The following is a 16,832-nucleotide window of genomic DNA, read 5'->3' as shown; positions in this document are numbered from 1 at the left end:
AAGCAAGACAATGCTTGATTTTGACCCATGTCATTGGACTCCACCTTCCCCCCTACAGATTCTGGTGCATCCCGGTGCATTGACGGATGAATCAAATGTTAAACTAACAGAGACTGCTTTTAAAGGGGGTCCCCTTGGAGAACTGGTCCAGTGGAGTGACCTCATCTCCAGCCTTTACATCCTGGGTCACCACCTTCACCTTACTGCCACGCTTAATGACCTGAGAGAGTGAGTATGCACACTAACACAGCATCTCACTGCAGCCCACTGCTGTGGCTGCTGTTGTTTTGTAGAGGTGGACAAGGAGAAACAGACATATCTGACAATTCAATCCAATCATGTAGGGCAAAAAAATCTCACCATACATGCACAATGTTTTTAAGACTGATGAACCATTTCTAGTCAAAAACTTATGAGTTGATTTGGACCTTGGAACACTTTTCCTTGATCAATGTTTTTCTATTGTTTAATGTCAATATTTCTCTCTCTCTCTCTCTCTCTCTCTCTCTCTCTCTCTCTCTCTCTCTATCTATCTATCTATCTATCTATCTATCTATCTATCTATCTATCTATCTATCTATCTATGTCTTTTAGCTTTTTAGGAATAAAGAGAAACTGTCCAACTCGTCATTCGAAGGTAGAAGTCAACTTGATCTATACAGACATTATTGGCTTTCAACAGATCCAGAAAGAAGTAAATACTTGGACTAATTTCAAGTGAGTGCAATGATCCTAGCTCAGAAGTTATATTTAAGATACACTACCAGTCAAAAGTTTTGAAACACCTTCTCATTCAAGGGTTTGTATTTATTGTAATGATTGTAAACACTGTAGATTAATACTGAAGACATCAAAACTATGAAAGAACATATATGGAATTATTGAATGAACCAAAAAGTGTTAAACAAAGCAGAATCTGTTTTAGATTTTAGATTCTGTAAAGTAGCCCCCTTTTTCCTTCATGACAGCTTTGCACACTCTTGGTATTCTCTCAGTCTGCTTCATGAAGTGGTCTCCTGGAATGGTTTCTAATGAACATGAGCCTTGTCAAGAGTTCATTTGTAGAATGATTTGCCTTCTTAATGTGTTTGAGACCATCAGTTGTGTTGTTCAGAGGTAGGGTTAGCACACAATGGATAGTCCTATTTGACTACTGTTGTAATCCAGATTATGGTAAAACCAGATTATTTCATAGTTTTGATGTCTTCAGTATTAATCTACAATGTTAAAATAATTCAAATTAATAAAAACCATTGAATGAGAAGGTGTGTCCAAACTTTTGACTGGTAGTGTACATCAATACAGAATCAAACTTTCTCCATTGTGTGTACGTACTGTTGAAAAGACACAAAGCCAAAAATCTTCTGCCACAGAGAGAAAAAAAAGAGTTCAAGAGACCAATCTTGAGCTAAATATAGTAGCTCAAAGAAAAGGAGAGAGAAAAGTACAGTCCCATTCAAGTGGTTATTATGCTGGTTGAGACATTTAAAAAAATCTGTCAGTCTGGAGCTGATTTTATGGAAAGCAAAAAGGGGATCTGGGTGAAATGAAATCTTTCTGCTGCAAGAAAATAGCAATTCTAAGACTTTACAAAGGGAAGGGAATGTTTGAGAACTCAGCAGACAAATTGGGCTGAAGATATTGAAGAAAAAGTGATGAAAGAAGAGAGGAAATGGGGGTAAGATACGACTGAAAAAGGAAGATGTTATCAGAAGTCTCGTGTCATGTTAAAGAAAGGAACAAGGAAGGATGGAGAATATGAGTAAGAAGAGATGACAAACAGGAAGAATATTATAGATATGTTTTTTATTGGACTGCTCATATTTTTTATACATGATCAGACTGTAATGCAGATTTTAATCAAGCGACTTTTGTAACTTCTTACAAAGTGTGCAGTGTCTCTAAAGCTCTTGAGTCTGAATGGGAGGAATTCTCTGCAGCCAAATCCCCAAATCATGTAGAAAACATGGATGTTTTTGATGACTGACATGTTCAACAAGCAAATGGTGTAATGTTGATATCTCCACAAATTCTTTTGGTGTCCATAATGCTGATACTTCGGGCCATTTTGTGTTAATGTCGCTTTATGAGAGAGTTGCAACAACTGAGAAAGCATTTAGAAACGCTTATCAAATTTAGAAATCCCTGTTGTTATTTTTTAAAATGTTCCCCTGACAGAATATACACACATCTGTGCGTATCAATGCTTCTGTGAATGTAACTGTGTACCTCTGTCTGTGAATCAGGTGTTTGATTCGTGTGTTGGACTCTTTCGGCACTGAGCCCGACTTCAATCATGCAGCTTGGGCCAAGAAGCAGAATCTGAAGAGTCCCTTTGGAGGCCTCAGTCTGATCCCAAAGCAGTTTTACACCATGTTCCGTACGTCAGGTTCTTCTTTTGTTTCACACACTTTGCTTCATCTGAGAAAAACTGAAACTGCACTTTGGAAGTTATGTGAAACATAAAAGAAACTTGATTGTTATTGTAAAAATCTATTTAAAGGTGACATATCATGCAAAATGGACTTTTTAATGGTTCTTTACCTGAAATATGTTTCCCTGGCATGTTTACAAACCCCCCAGAGAATGAAAAAAATCCATTCTGCCCCTGTTCGGATTTCTCCACCTTTCTGTAAATGTGTGTGAAACGAGCCGTTTCAGACTTCAGTGTTTTTGTTACGTCACAACAATATCCGGTCTGTCACAGAGTCAGAGCTCGGAGCTTGTTCAGCCCATAGACTGTATAAAATAATACTGAATCCCTCCCCCGTTTTTCATTACCTGCACAAATGTGTGCTAACAAGGAGCTTAGGAGGGAGGCATGCTAGTTGTAGGCTGTCTTAATAAACACAAAGGTCTGTTTTACTCCCCACGTCTGCAGATTTGAAGATCTAGTGGATGATTTGTATTTATCATGGATAAGTGCTAGCGCTAGTTAGCATAGCTACATAGCTACATGTCGTAGCTGTGTACCAAGACACACGTCGACATACTGACAAATAAAACAACAAGAAACACAGAATCTGTAACCAATCCTTCAGAAAAGGTCCTGCTGCCTTTCTGGCAAAGGTCGGTTTTACTCCCCACGTCTGCAGATTTGAAGATCTAGTGGATAATTTTTATTTGTCATGGATAAGTGCTAGCGCTAATTAGCATAGCCACATAGCTACATGTTCGTAGCTGTAGCTGTAGCTGTAGCTGTAGCTGTAGCTGTAGCTGTAGCTGTAGCTGTAGCTGTAGCTGTGTACCAAGACACACATCAAAGTACTGACATATAAAACAACAAGAAACACAGAATCTGTGACCAATCCTTCAGAAAGGTCCTGCTGCCTTTCTGGCAGAGGTCGGTTTTACTCCCCACGTCTGCAGATTTGAAGATCTAGTGGATGATTTTTATTTATCATGGATAAGTGCTAGCGCTAGTTAGCATAGCTACATAGCTAAATGTCGTAGCTGTGTACCAAGACACACGTCGACATACTGACAAATAAAACAACAAGAAACACTAAATCTGTGACCAATCCTTCAGAAAGGTCCTGCTACAGGCGCCTCTCTGTCAGGATCAGATTCTGGATCAGATTCAGAGGGTTGAAGTAACATGATCTCGGAGCAGCCGTGTATATTCAGCCAACATGTAAACATTAGATCAACGTGCTGGACAGCCGAGGCACATCCACTTCCTGAGGGGGCGTGGTCAGAGGGAAAACAGACTGTTCTGAGGAGGACTGAAGAAGAGGGCTTTTCAGGCAGACCAAAATCTGATTTCAAAGTGTTTTTTTGAGCATAAACTTTAAAGACATGTTTTGGGGACATCTTAGACCAATATATATTGATGAAAAAAGCGTGATATGTCACCTTTAAATGTTGAACTTTAACACACTCCAAAAGTCAAATTTATTTTCATCTAACTGAATTTATGTATTCTCTGTGTTCTGTGCAGCTCACACACCAGACAACACATTCCTGGGCTTTGTGGTGCAACACCAGCTGAGCAACAAGGAAACTGAGCAGCTCAAATCAATCCCGAGACAAAGCCAGGCGCTTGTGTACGGAAAGAGTGCAACGTTTTGGAAGGTATAAGTTGACGGAAAATTGATTATAGTCAGAATAGTTGTTGCCTGAAAACACAAATGTTTATTTAAGAGAGGCTCAAATCAATCTTGGTTTTATTTTGAGCTTGCTGCAGAAGAAAGGGAAAAATACATGCAGAAAAAAGAGGTAAAATTGCCTTTTAGACATCAAACCTGGCTGAAAATTCCAAAAAGACAAGAAAATGATGAATGCTCCCTCTATTCATTTGGTTTTATTGTCAGCTTTATGTCTTGACAATACTGTTTTCTCCTTATTTAAACTTTGACTTGAGAAAAATGTTTTATGGAGGCAGTCAGTGTTTCATAATCTGTCTTCTTTTATATCGAGGCATTCCTACAGGACACACGCTTAGCCAGAGATATTTGATTTATGCCATGATCATTGATTCAGAGTCACCCTTCCTTTGCTCTGTTGTTCCCCTGCAGGGTAAAGAAGCATATCTGGATGTTATCCATAAATACTTGGAGATTCATGGAACGGTTGATAATGGCACTCTGATTCCAAGCTATGTGAAGAACCATGGTATTATCAAAGGCACGGAGGTGCAGAGTCTGTTGAGACAGAGTAAGGTGAGTGTGAGAGAGGTCAAAGGTGTCGATCAGTTACCTACAGTAGTCTGTTTTCAAAACCGCAAACTATACTAGCAGTATGTACTGATTTGGCTAAAAATGTAGTATGTAGTATGTGAAAAAGAGTAAAAACCTGCGGTATGCCAAAACTTCCCGGATGTCGTACTGATTTTTGGAAAATTTCCCATTATGACCCAGTCTCAATGTCCACCATCAAGCACTCACTGACTTTGAAGCGCGTTCCCGCTGAGCCCATGAGGGCTTAGGGCTGTCCCACTGTCAAATCATCAAGTGTGTGAGGGATCTCTCTCTGACTTTTTGAGCCCTTTATGCCCCCTTTCCGTAACTGGGCATTTTTGCAGACTTAGCGTAAGGTAATTACCCAGAGTTCATAGCATTGTGGTGTGAAACACGGGGTTCCTAGGGGAAGCCCGCGAGCATGGAAAGGTAAATGAACACTGTAACATGGAAATAAAAAAAAAAGTGCAACAGTAAAAAAGAAGCATGAAAGTTGCAATGAAATTTAAAGGTAAAATAAATCATCCTTAATCTATTTATCTTCACACATATGTGTATACAGTATCATTTATATAAGATAGTTCTATAGCCTATTTATATATTTATGATTATATAGCCTATTTATATATTTATATATTTATGGTTATATAGCCTATTTAAATATTTATAGTTATATAGCCTATTTATATATTTATGATTATATAGCCTATTTATATATTTATGGTTATATAGCCTATTTATATATTTATGGTTATATAGTCTATTTATATATTTATGGTTATATAGCCTATTCATATATTTATGGTTATATAGCCTATTTATATATTTATGGTTATATAGCCTATTCATATATTTATGGTTATATAGCCTATTTATATATTTATGGTTATATAGCCTATTTATATATTTATGGTTATATAGCCTATTTATATATTTATGGTTATATAGCCTATTTATATATTTATGGTTATATAGTCTATTTATATATTTATGGTTATATAGCCTATTTATATATTTATGGTTATATAGCCTATTTAGATATTTATGGTTATATAGTCTATTTAGATATTTATGGTTATATAGCCTATTTAGATATTTATGGTTATATAGCCTATTTATATATTTATGGTTATATAGTCTATTTATATATTTATGGTTATATAGCCTATTTATATATTTATGGTTATATAGCCTATTCATATATTTATGGTTTTATAGCCTATTTATATATTTATGGTTATATAGTCTATTTATATATTTATGATTATATAGCCTATTTATATATTTATGGTTATATAGCCTATTTATATATTTATGGTTATATAGTCTATTTATATATTTATGGTTACATAGCCTATTCATATATTTATGGTTATATAGCCTATTTATATATTTATGGTTATATAGCCTATTCATATATTTATGGTTATATAGCCTATTTATATATTTATAGTTATATAGCCTATTTATATATTTTAAAAGTTGTGGTTAAGCAGTCTTTACGGTGACAGCCTGGATCACATGGCAGTCAGTTCGTCCCTTAAGCGCCTTGAATTTGAGGAAAGTAAAAATTGTGCAATGAAACTTCCTTATATCGCAAAGGTGAGCTATATGACGTCATGCAGGTTGCATGAGAAGTCTCAAAGTGCTGTCTCATTCCAGTTCATCGGTTTTGAGCCCTTACAGCCTCCTGCCCTCAATCACTTTACAGCTTACGTCAATGAAGTCAAGAAGGGCTCAGGGCTCAGGGCTCAGGGCTCAGGGCTCAGGGCTCAGGGCTCAGGGCTCAGGGCTCAGGGCTCAGGGCTCAGGGCTCAGGGCTCAGGGCTTAGGGAGGACATTGAGACTGGGCCTATGCATCAGACCACTCTCCCTCTCGTACTGTTTACCTTAATGCACAGCGCTCATTCCGCTTTTTCTTCTGTTTTTTTAAGGAGGCACTTAGTTTGTATGTGCTGTGAAAATTCTTAAATTACATATAATCCACTTCTTCAATTTTAAAATCATAAGAGATGCTAAAGAAGTAGTTTCTCTATCAGCTTGGCCGTTGTTTACTTCAGCTTTCCGAAAAACAGCCTCAGTTTACATAGGCTCTACAGGTTTACTGGAGCACTTCCTGTGAGGAGGTTGTAGCTAGTGTGGAACAGAAAGTTTTACTAATGGCTCTTTCTGACATTCAATGGCAAATGAGACCTTCACTGACTGTTTCTCTGTCATGAATTTTAATGCCTGCTGCCATGAGGCTGGTGTCAGATCAGGCAGTACCCCAAGGACCCTGAGGAAACAGCCTTTTTTAAACTTTTCCCACAGAAAGTATTCACTGAGACTGACAGATGTGACTGTTTAAAGAAAAAAAAGCACTGTCATGATGTCAGATTTTCCCCTCACAATTGGCCAAAAATGAAATCACAATTATGATATTATAGTGATACTTATAAATAACTGCTGGAAAAAAATAAAAAGGATATCAGTCATATTGGTCTGAAACCAAAGAACTTCTTTTGTATGCTTTGAGTGGTCAGAAAGACTAGAAAAGTGCTATATAAGTACAAGTCCATTATATAAGTACAAGTCCATTTGTATTTGCACTACCAGCCCTGTGACTGCCATGAGTCTATGTTTAGTTTAGTTTAGTTTGTTCCTTGTGTTTCATGCCTTGGTTCCTCCCTGTGTTTATTCTGTGAAAGTTATCCTTTGTGTCCCTTGTGTGTTTAGTGATCCATGTCTCTTGTTGTACCTCCTTGTGTTTCTTATTCTTGTCTCATGTTCTCTGTTCTGCAGTGCTGATCCCTGTGTTTCCAGTTTAGTTACTTTCTGCACTTGTGTGTTTTCCTCCTTTTGTGATTCCCCTCATTAGTTTCACCTGTGTCCTGTGTTCCACACCTGTATTAATTACTCTATGTATTTAGTTCCTCTGTTTCCCCTGTCCTGTGTTGGATCATTGTTTGTCTTTCTTGTGTTTAGTGTGTAAGTCTTTCTTGTGATCCCTTCTCTCAGTGTTTCTAGTGTTTTCTTTTGAATTGCATTTCTTGGACATTTTAGTAAATATGTTTGTACCTTTGGTTCTTTTATTATTAAATCTTTATTTTCTGCAACAAAAATAAATAAAAAAAGGTCTGCTGGGTCCATTGCCTGGTTGGATCATTCTGTCCCGATGGGGAAAACTGAGTTGGAGGACCCATGTGCAGAAAGTAAAGATTTAATAACAAAAGAACAAAGGGTACAAACAAACGTACTAAAATGTCCAAGAAACTGAATAACTAAACTGGAAACACAGGGATCAGAACTACAAAACAGAGAACACAACACAAGACTAAGAAACATAAGAAGGTACAACAAGAGACATGGATCACTAAACAAACAAGGGAGACAAAGGATAACTAACACAGAATAAACACAGGAGAAACAAAGGAATGAAACACAAGGAAAGAACTAAACTAAACCTAGACTCATGACAGTGACTGACACTTCAGATTAAATGAAAACCCACGGTTCTCTTCTGCATGGGATTCTGCGATACGTGTCCACAAACACCACGTCTTTTTTACACAACTCCAATAATTCCCAACTTTGCAAGGAAACTGTTTTTGATTGTTGGTAGAGGGTCATCTGTCAGCTCCAACAACATGAATTGCACTGCAGTAGTAGCCAGACATTGTGGTACATGCTAGCTAGCTAGCTGGTTATGATGGCTGTTTTCAAGACTGCCCACTATACTATCAGTACGTACTGATTTGGGCAAAATTCAGTATGTAGTATGTGAACAAGAGCAAAATCTGCAGTTCGCCAAAACTACCCTGGATGTCTACTGATTCAGGAAAATGTCTCAGTCTGCATCGGACCAGTCTGCCTCGCGTACTGTTTCCCACAATGCACAGCGCTCGTTCAGCTTTTTCTTCTTTTTTTGATGGGGGAACTCAGTTTGTATGTGCTGTGAAAATTATTAAATTCCATATAAACCACTTCTTAACTTTTTAAATCACAAGTGATGCTAAAGAAGCATTTTCTCTATCGGCTTTGCTGTTATTTACTTCAGCTTTCTGACACCGGAAATTCATTGACCTCTGGCTCAGCATACTGCAACACAGATCAAACAGAACAGTCATACTACAGACTAAATTCAAACACAGTATGTAGTAGGCAGTATATCTACGCTTCACAGAGAGGTTAAAAACACAATGAAAACAACACGACAAAATAAATAAAAACAACAAGCAAAAGTAAGTGATGAGGGGGTTGGGGGGAAGGGAGTGAGATAGGATCCCAATGTGTCAGTGCACCACTTCCCCCGGCAGTATAAGCCTATAGCAGCATAACTAAGAGCTGGTCCAAGCCTGATCCAGCTCTAACTATAAGCTTTATCAAAAAGGAGAGTTTGAAGCCTACTCTTAAAAGTAGAGAGGGTGTTCTGCCTCCCGGACCCAGACTGGTAGATGATTCCAAAGGAGAGGGGCCTGTTAACTGACGGTTCTACTTCCCATACTACTTTAGAGACTCCAGCTACGACCAGCAGGCCTGGTACTTCTGTACAAAGACTGGAAATCGCAAGTCATACACACTGAAGGAGAATGTGGTGTTTATGCAGACACATACTACGCACTAAGCAGCTTGGTCGTTGTTTACTTCCGCTTTATGAAACCGGAAATTCAGTGACGTCTGGCTCAGCATGCTGCAGACCAGATCAAACAGAACAGGTATGCTGCATACTAAATTCAAACACAGTATGTAGTAGGCAGTACCTACTTCCTATTACATTCGTAGATAGTATGTAGCAGGTCGTTTGGAAAACATAAGTCTTCTTCTGCTGCTTTTTCTGTCTTCCCTCCCTTTGATGGCCGGTGGTACCCAGCATAAAGAACCACTACTGTCCCCAGCCATAAACCAATCTTTTGCAGGATAATTTTGTCTACTTATTATTATTATTTTTTTAATCAAAATATGGTTATTTCTATGTATTTTAAAACATTTCAAAAATGGTTTTCATCAAAGCTGGTATTTTTCGATAGCCCTTGTGGTCTTTAAATAAATGATGCCAGTCTAATTCCTTTTAGTGTTGTTGTCTGTTGCAAAAGTAAAGTAGGTTTGAGATATTCAAACATACCATGAGTAATGCCCAGTTGAAAAGGATCTGCAAAACTGCAAGCCTTACTGATTTCAGCAGCACGTCTTGTTCTAAATTGAATATTCAAGTGGATGCAAGCTCTTCCCCAAAAAAGTTGGTCTCTGAAGAGGAACATTTACTGTGGATGAGCACCAATGCAAAACAAGCTCACTGAGAGAAGCACATATCTTTGAAGGACATTCTTCTATTCAGGACAGCCATTTAAAATAACTTTTTTTTTAATGCAAAAACCTTGACATTTTTTTTTCTTTATACAGTTTTCAAAAGAGTCTTAGAGAGATTCAGGACAATTCTAACAGTTAGGAAGATAAAACTGACAGAAAATAACAGTGTATACCTTTTTTTCACTTGGAGGACCTTTTATCAAAACACTAATTGATACTGTGATTTTTTAACAAATTATTTTTATATTATTGTTTTTTTTGTAATATAATTTTAATAAATGTGAGTGTCTTAAACTATTTGGTTTGATGTACATGATTACAGGAAGTAGCTGTCATGTTTCTGTTCTTTCTGTTTCATATGAGGGTTATAGAGTAGCTGTTTTTGGCAGTGGGGAGAAAAAAGTTGAGCTATTTTACAGAGAAGCACAAGTTTTGAAGGGGTAATGCTGAGTAAAAACAACTTCCACATCTGTTGTCAGCTCAAAATTATAGCTTTTTTCCCGTTCTGTTGAGTAGTTATAAACATGTCCAAACATTCAGCGTCTAAATTTGGTTTGCCTGCACTGTTCTTAAAAAAACAGTTATAAATCAGTCATTTATGTTGTCTGTTTCCTCTCATTCTGCATGTCATTGAAATATTTAAAATGTAGACTTGAATTTAAAATTGTTCAAATCCACTTTTTCTTTATGTAGTATTCATCCCTACAGCTTTAGTGACAACCTTCCCTGTGTATTCTGACACAACAGTGTAGCAGCAGAGTTGAATTTATCTTTGTTGTGGTGTTGGCTGACACCATGTGGTAACAACATAGAGGTGCATGTGGTAACTATATTCTGTATATCCTCATGTCTGCTGATTGTGTGTTTCAGGTGTTTGTAGGACTGTCTTTCCCGTATGAAGGCCCCGCCCCTTTAGAGGCATTAGCCAATGGCTGTGCTTTCCTGAACCCAAGGTTACATCCTCCACAGAGCAGCCTGAACTCACAGTTCTTCAAGGGAAAGCCCAACATCAGAGAGGTCAGGGGTCATACTCAGAATCGAGGCATTTACATGGACCCAACAAGCAAATTACACTTTAAATATGTCAAACCTGAAACACTCATACATACAAAAAACAATAGACGTTATTCTCTATCATTTACTGTATTGTTTTGTGTGCTGATCTTTCAGGTGGCATCCCAGCATCCCTATGCAGAGGCCATCGGTGAGCCTTATGTATGGTTGGTAGATATGAACAACTCCACAGATGTGGAAAGAGCGCTCAATGCCATCCTCAATCAGAGTGTAAGTATCTACCTTTCCTCATCAAGCACAAACAATAGAGATGAAGCTCATCTTAATCAGTAGCTAGAATGATTTTCTTTAGGACACATCTTTGATTTAAGTTTGTGCTTGTCATTTCAGATTGAGCCGTACCTTCCCTTCGAGTTTACCTGTGAAGGGATGCTTCAAAGAGTCAATATCCTCATTGAAAAACAGGTTTGAACAGAAAAAGGAAACTATTCATAAAAAGAAAAAAGACTATGTGCTTTTTTCCCACTTATAATTTGAGCTCTCATTTTGTGATCAGGATTTTTGTGACAGCACAAGGAGCTGGCCTCCACTGAGCACGCTCCAGGTTGTGAAGGCAGAGGCAGGCACTTCCTGTAAACAGGCATGCAAGGATAAAGGGCTTATCTGTGAACCTGCATTCTTCCCTCATCTAAACAGTGACAGGAATCTTTTAAAGTAGGTACATACACGTTCCAGCCCACAGCTATGAAAACTGGAATTATAAATGTACATATTCTGCAGTTTTCAACTTATGAAATTGCTTTTTGAAACTGTTTGAAACAACTGTTTTGGTCTCTTTAACCATTTCTTTACTCAGAAAAAATAAGCTCTAAAAATTAAGATCCCCCAAAAAACAGTTTTTAGATCAAATTTGAAGCTAATAGTTTTGCATAATTAAATCTGATTAGGGGGTGGGTTATTTTAGTGACAGGACAGCACAGTTAGCCAGAAACCAATATTCATCTGAACTGCAGCCAAAAAAATATTAAATAAAATCTCTCTATGAATATAAAGGTATGGGTTTTTTTAAACCGAGTTTTAGCTTCTCAAGCAGTTTTTCTCTAAAGTTGGGTTTTGTTCATGGGGTTCAAAGTATCCAATCAATCCCAAAAGCCTCAATCCCAAACTACCATTTCCACTGCAATGTGCAGATATATCATTTGAATTGTATACTGGTCTCAAAAGTATTGCTGGAGCCTTGCAGGTTTTATTCTTAGTTATAATGCAATATCGACTGCATTCATAACCACTTGTCTGATTGTATAACTGCTACTTTCCATCATCATGTTCTTAATACATCTTGACTTGATATACTGATGATTTCTTTTCCTTTTTCTTTCAGCTACAACATAGACTGTCAATCATCAGAGCTGTCTGACAGTAGTTTAGTCTTTCCAGCCTACGGCAACAATAACAGCAGCAAACACTGTCTGTTCCAGTCTGATTCCCTGCTCTTCAGCTGCGTGAGATCAGAACAGTCTTTGATTCGCATCTGCCCCTGTAGAGACTACATCAAGGACCAGATAGCCTTGTGCAAGGAATGCATCTAACTCCTGGATGGTAAACAATGAAGATACTCTGCACTTTAAAACAATTCAGGAGGCAAAGCCAGAGCTCCCTTGAAAACTGGCCCTCTAAGATGCTCCGAGCAAGGAGTTTGGTGAGATCCTTGGCTTTTTCCTAGTGGGAGTCAACACAAGAGATGTGATTGAGATCACACGAGTTTATGAGGATTTTATCTAAATATTAAGACTCAGAACACACAAGCTGCTTATTTATTCAGTGTAGGATTTCTTGCCTCTGTACTACTTTCAAGAAAATGAAGGAGAACTTGATGTAGTATTGGACTGACATCACATGATGCCTGAGCACAACGCCGCTTTGTCAATCAGAAGGGCCAGCAGGTCTACAGACTGTTCCTTTTTGCACTACTTCCTCGTCTTCTCTGTGAGAAACGACATTTTGTTCAGCTGTATACGGGATATCCAGATGAATGACAATAAAGTTTGAGTTGAGATGAAGCTTGAAACACCTGCCATGTTTAGTTTATAATGTTATTGTACGACTAGCTCTTGTGAAGTCCTGTTCTGATCAAAAGAAACCAGCCTGTATAGGTGTCCTGTCATGACTTGATTATATTATATGATCAGGTGCCTGAACACGCAGAAAGCAGATAGACAGAATGAATTCACATTTTCTTTTTATATCTGCCCTCATGCAATTAATGTGTTGTATCTGGACCGCCCGTGATGTGTAGATGTAGAAGGAATCTTCGTGACACTGGCTTGCTTGTTTAGTAATACATTTATTACAAGAAAACAATACCAGTATCGGACAAGCACCGCGGAATGCCTGGAAGACAGCTCTGCAAATCTGCTGACTTCCAGAATGCTGTTGTCCAGCACCTTTTATAGGTCTTTGAGCCAATGACATAGCCTACTGCAAAGCCCAAACTTGTCTTGATCTCTAGTTATTTACTATACCCTCCTGGGCTCTGCTAGCCTAATGGTTACAAACCTTGTCCATGCATGTTACTAAATTGGAAGGGGGTCTCAAACAAATTCCTTGAAAGTCTGGGGCAACATAGGTTTCTCTTTGACTTGTTTTACATCAGTTACTTATTAACTATCAGATACTTCAAATGCAAATTGACTTGCCCTAGTAGTGAACATGCAGGCCAGATCTGATGAAGCAAAGGTGTGAATCAGAGCAGGTGAAGGAGCATGCAGAAGTGAGAAATTATGTTTTGTTGTATACAGCGAAGTGTATTGATCTCTATGTATTGATCCGGACTTCTCACTCAACATCGACAAATCCACTGTTCCAGCATCCACCCACATCTGTTACCTTGGTATCATTTTCAATCAGTCACTGAACTTTGAACGTCACATTAACAATATTTCAAAAATTGCATTCTTCCACCTCAAATACATCGCCCGTCTCCGCCCCTCGCTTTCCTTCACTGCTGCTGAAACTCTCATCCACGACTTCATCACCTAAAGACTTGATTATTGCACTAGCATCCTCTACGGTTCACCCAACACCCTCCTCAACAAATTACAATACATACAAAACTCAGCTGCACGCCTCCTCACTCACTCCCGCTCCAGAGACCACATCACCCCAGTCCTCCAGAACCTCCATTGGCTTCTCATCCCCTTAAGAATACAGTACAAGATCCTCCTCATCACCCACAAAGCCCTCCATAATCTAGCTCCCTCCTACCTCACCGACCTTCTGCAGCCATACAATCCCTCCCGCAACCTCTGTTCCACCAATGCCAACCTCCTCACCCCTCTCACCAAACCTAAGCACCGAACCTGGGGGGACAGGGCCTCCTCTGTCACTGCCCTCACCCTCTGGAACTCTCTCCCCCTACACCTCAGACTCTCTTCCTCACTCACCACACTCAAATCCGGACTCAAAACCCACCTATTTACAAAGGCTTTCAACGTATAATTGTTTTTAACCCTCTTGTTACCCTCAAATTCATCACTGGGGTCAATTTGACCCCAGCAATTTAAACCTCCAGAAACTGATTGTTACCAAGGTTTATGTGTCAGGTACTTTCTGTTTCTTTGTTGACTATCTAAATAGCCCTTTAAATAAAATATATTTCAAGCATAAAAACAATTTAAACATTCAGAAGGACTTTATTTGTAAATCAGAACATCAAACTGCTGTGAGTTTGTCATGCTCTCTTCGGCCCTGCCTTGTTTCGATGTTATCAAAACGTATGACACAGGACTCATCATTGAATGTCTTTAGAGACATGGTGTGTTATAGTGACCTCAATATCATCCGAAACAAATGTGTGTAAAATGTTGATATTTCTTATTTTTTATACAGCTAAAACAGCCTGGGGTCAAATTGACCCCAAGGAACACCGATATGTACACTACCGTTCAAAAGTTTGGGGTCACTTAGAAATGTCCTTTTTTTTGAAAGAAAAGCACAGTTTTTTCAATGAAGATAACATTAAATGAATCAGAAATACACTCTATACATTGTTAATGTGGTAAATGACTATTCTAGCTGCAAACGTCTGGTTTTTAATGGAATATCTACATAGGTGTATAGAGGCTCATTTCCAGCAACCATCACTCCAGTGTTCTAATGGTACATTGTGTTTGCTAATCGCGTTAGAAAGCTAATGGATGATTAGAAACATCTTGAAAACCCTTGTGCAGTTACGTTAGCACAGCTGAAAACGGTTTTGCTGGTTAAAGAAGCTGTAAAACTGGCCTTTCTTTGAGCTAGTTGAGTATCTGGAGCATCACATTTGTAGGTTTGATTATACTCTCAAAATGGCCAGAAAAAGAGAACTTTCATATGAAACTCCACAGTCTATTCTTGTTCTTAGAAATGAAGGCTATTCCATGCAAGAAATTTCCAAGAAACTGAACATTTCCTACAACGATGTGTACTACTCCCTTCAGAGAACAGCACAAACAGGCTCTAACCAGAGTAGAAAGAGAAGTGGGAGGCCCCGGTGCACAACTTAACAAGAAGACAAGTACAGTAGAGTCTCTAGTTTGAGAAATAGACGCCTCACAGGTCCTGAACTGGCAGCTTCATTAAATGGTTCCCGCAAAACGCCAGTGTCAACGTCTACAGTGACGAGGCGACTCCGGGATGCTGGCCTTCTAGGCAGAGTGGCAAAGAAAAAGCCATATCTGAGACTGGCCAATAAAAGGAAAAGATTAATATGTGCAAAAAAACACAGACATTGGACAGAGGAAGATTGGAAAAGGTACGGACGGACGGACGAATCAAAGTTTCAGGTGTTTGGATCACACAGAAGAACACTAGTGAGATGCAGAACAAGTGAAAAGATGCTGGAAGAGTGCCTGACACCATCTGTTAAGCATGGTGGAGGTAATGTGATGGTGTGGGGATGCTTTGGTGCAGGTAAAGTGGGAGATTTGTAAAAAATAAAAGGGATTTTGAATAATGAAGGCTATCACTGAATTTTGCAACGCCATGCCATAAGCACTGTCCAACCTGTGGACAGCGCTTGATTGGAGCCAATTTCCTCCTACAACAGGACAATGACCCAAAGCACACTTCCAGATTATGCAAGAACTATTTAGGGAAGAAGCAGGCAGCTGGTATTCTGTCTGTAATGGAGTGGACAGCGCAGTCACCAGATCTCAACCCCATTGAGCTGTTGTGGGAGCAGCTTGACCGTATGGTACGCAAGAAGTGTCCATCAAGCCAATCCAACTTGTGGGAGGGGCTTCAGGAAGCGTGGGGTGAAATTTCTTCAGATTCCCTCAACAACTTAACAGCTAGAATGCCAAAGGTCTGCAATGCTGTAATTGCTGCAAAGGGAGCATTCTTTGATGAAAGCAAAGTTTGAATGACAAAATTATTATTTAAACTAAAAATCATTATTTCTAACATTCTCAATGTCTTGACTATATGTTCTATTCATTTTGTAACTCATTTGATAAATAAAAGTGTGAGTTTTCATGAAAAACACAAAGGTTTCTGGGTGACCCCAAACTTTTGAACGGTAGTGTACATTTTTTTTTTACAGGAAATTAGAACATATCAACATTTTAATTTTATCTTTTCCAATTTGTCCCCATTAAATTAAGAAAAGTCATGAAATATGAAGCCAAAAAATTATGTTAGTCATTAATTTAGAGACGTTAAACACTGAATGGGGTCCAATTGACCCCAATAATTATAGGAGTGTTAAAGGTGACATATCACACTTTTTTCATCAATATATATTGGTCTAAGAGGTCCCCAAAACATGTCTTTAAAGTTTATGCTCAAAAAAACACTTTGACATCAGATTTTGGT

General features: G+C 38.5%; 1 protein-coding gene across 1 annotated transcript in view; it reads left to right on the top strand.

Moving 5' to 3' along the window:
- Window positions 1-13,041, top strand: part of LOC117820368 (alpha-1,6-mannosylglycoprotein 6-beta-N-acetylglucosaminyltransferase A-like) — a 25,483-nt gene extending 12,442 nt beyond the window's left edge. The window contains exons 8-17 of the mRNA XM_034694105.1: window positions 59-228; window positions 595-717; window positions 2,247-2,380; window positions 3,941-4,074; window positions 4,518-4,661; window positions 10,836-10,982; window positions 11,136-11,249; window positions 11,370-11,444; window positions 11,536-11,693; window positions 12,361-13,041. Coding sequence (XP_034549996.1) covers window positions 59-228; window positions 595-717; window positions 2,247-2,380; window positions 3,941-4,074; window positions 4,518-4,661; window positions 10,836-10,982; window positions 11,136-11,249; window positions 11,370-11,444; window positions 11,536-11,693; window positions 12,361-12,568 — 1,407 coding nt within the window. The 3' untranslated portion in view covers window positions 12,569-13,041. The remainder of the gene's footprint in view (window positions 1-58; window positions 229-594; window positions 718-2,246; window positions 2,381-3,940; window positions 4,075-4,517; window positions 4,662-10,835; window positions 10,983-11,135; window positions 11,250-11,369; window positions 11,445-11,535; window positions 11,694-12,360) is intronic.
- Window positions 13,042-16,832: the final 3,791 nt, after the last annotated feature.

This window comes from Notolabrus celidotus, chromosome 10, assembly GCF_009762535.1.
Source record: "Notolabrus celidotus isolate fNotCel1 chromosome 10, fNotCel1.pri, whole genome shotgun sequence".
In the NCBI taxonomy this organism is placed as follows: Eukaryota; Metazoa; Chordata; class Actinopteri; order Labriformes; family Labridae; genus Notolabrus; species Notolabrus celidotus.
The sequence above is the reverse complement of the archived record's forward strand: the minus strand, read 5'-3'. Positions and strand labels throughout refer to the sequence as shown.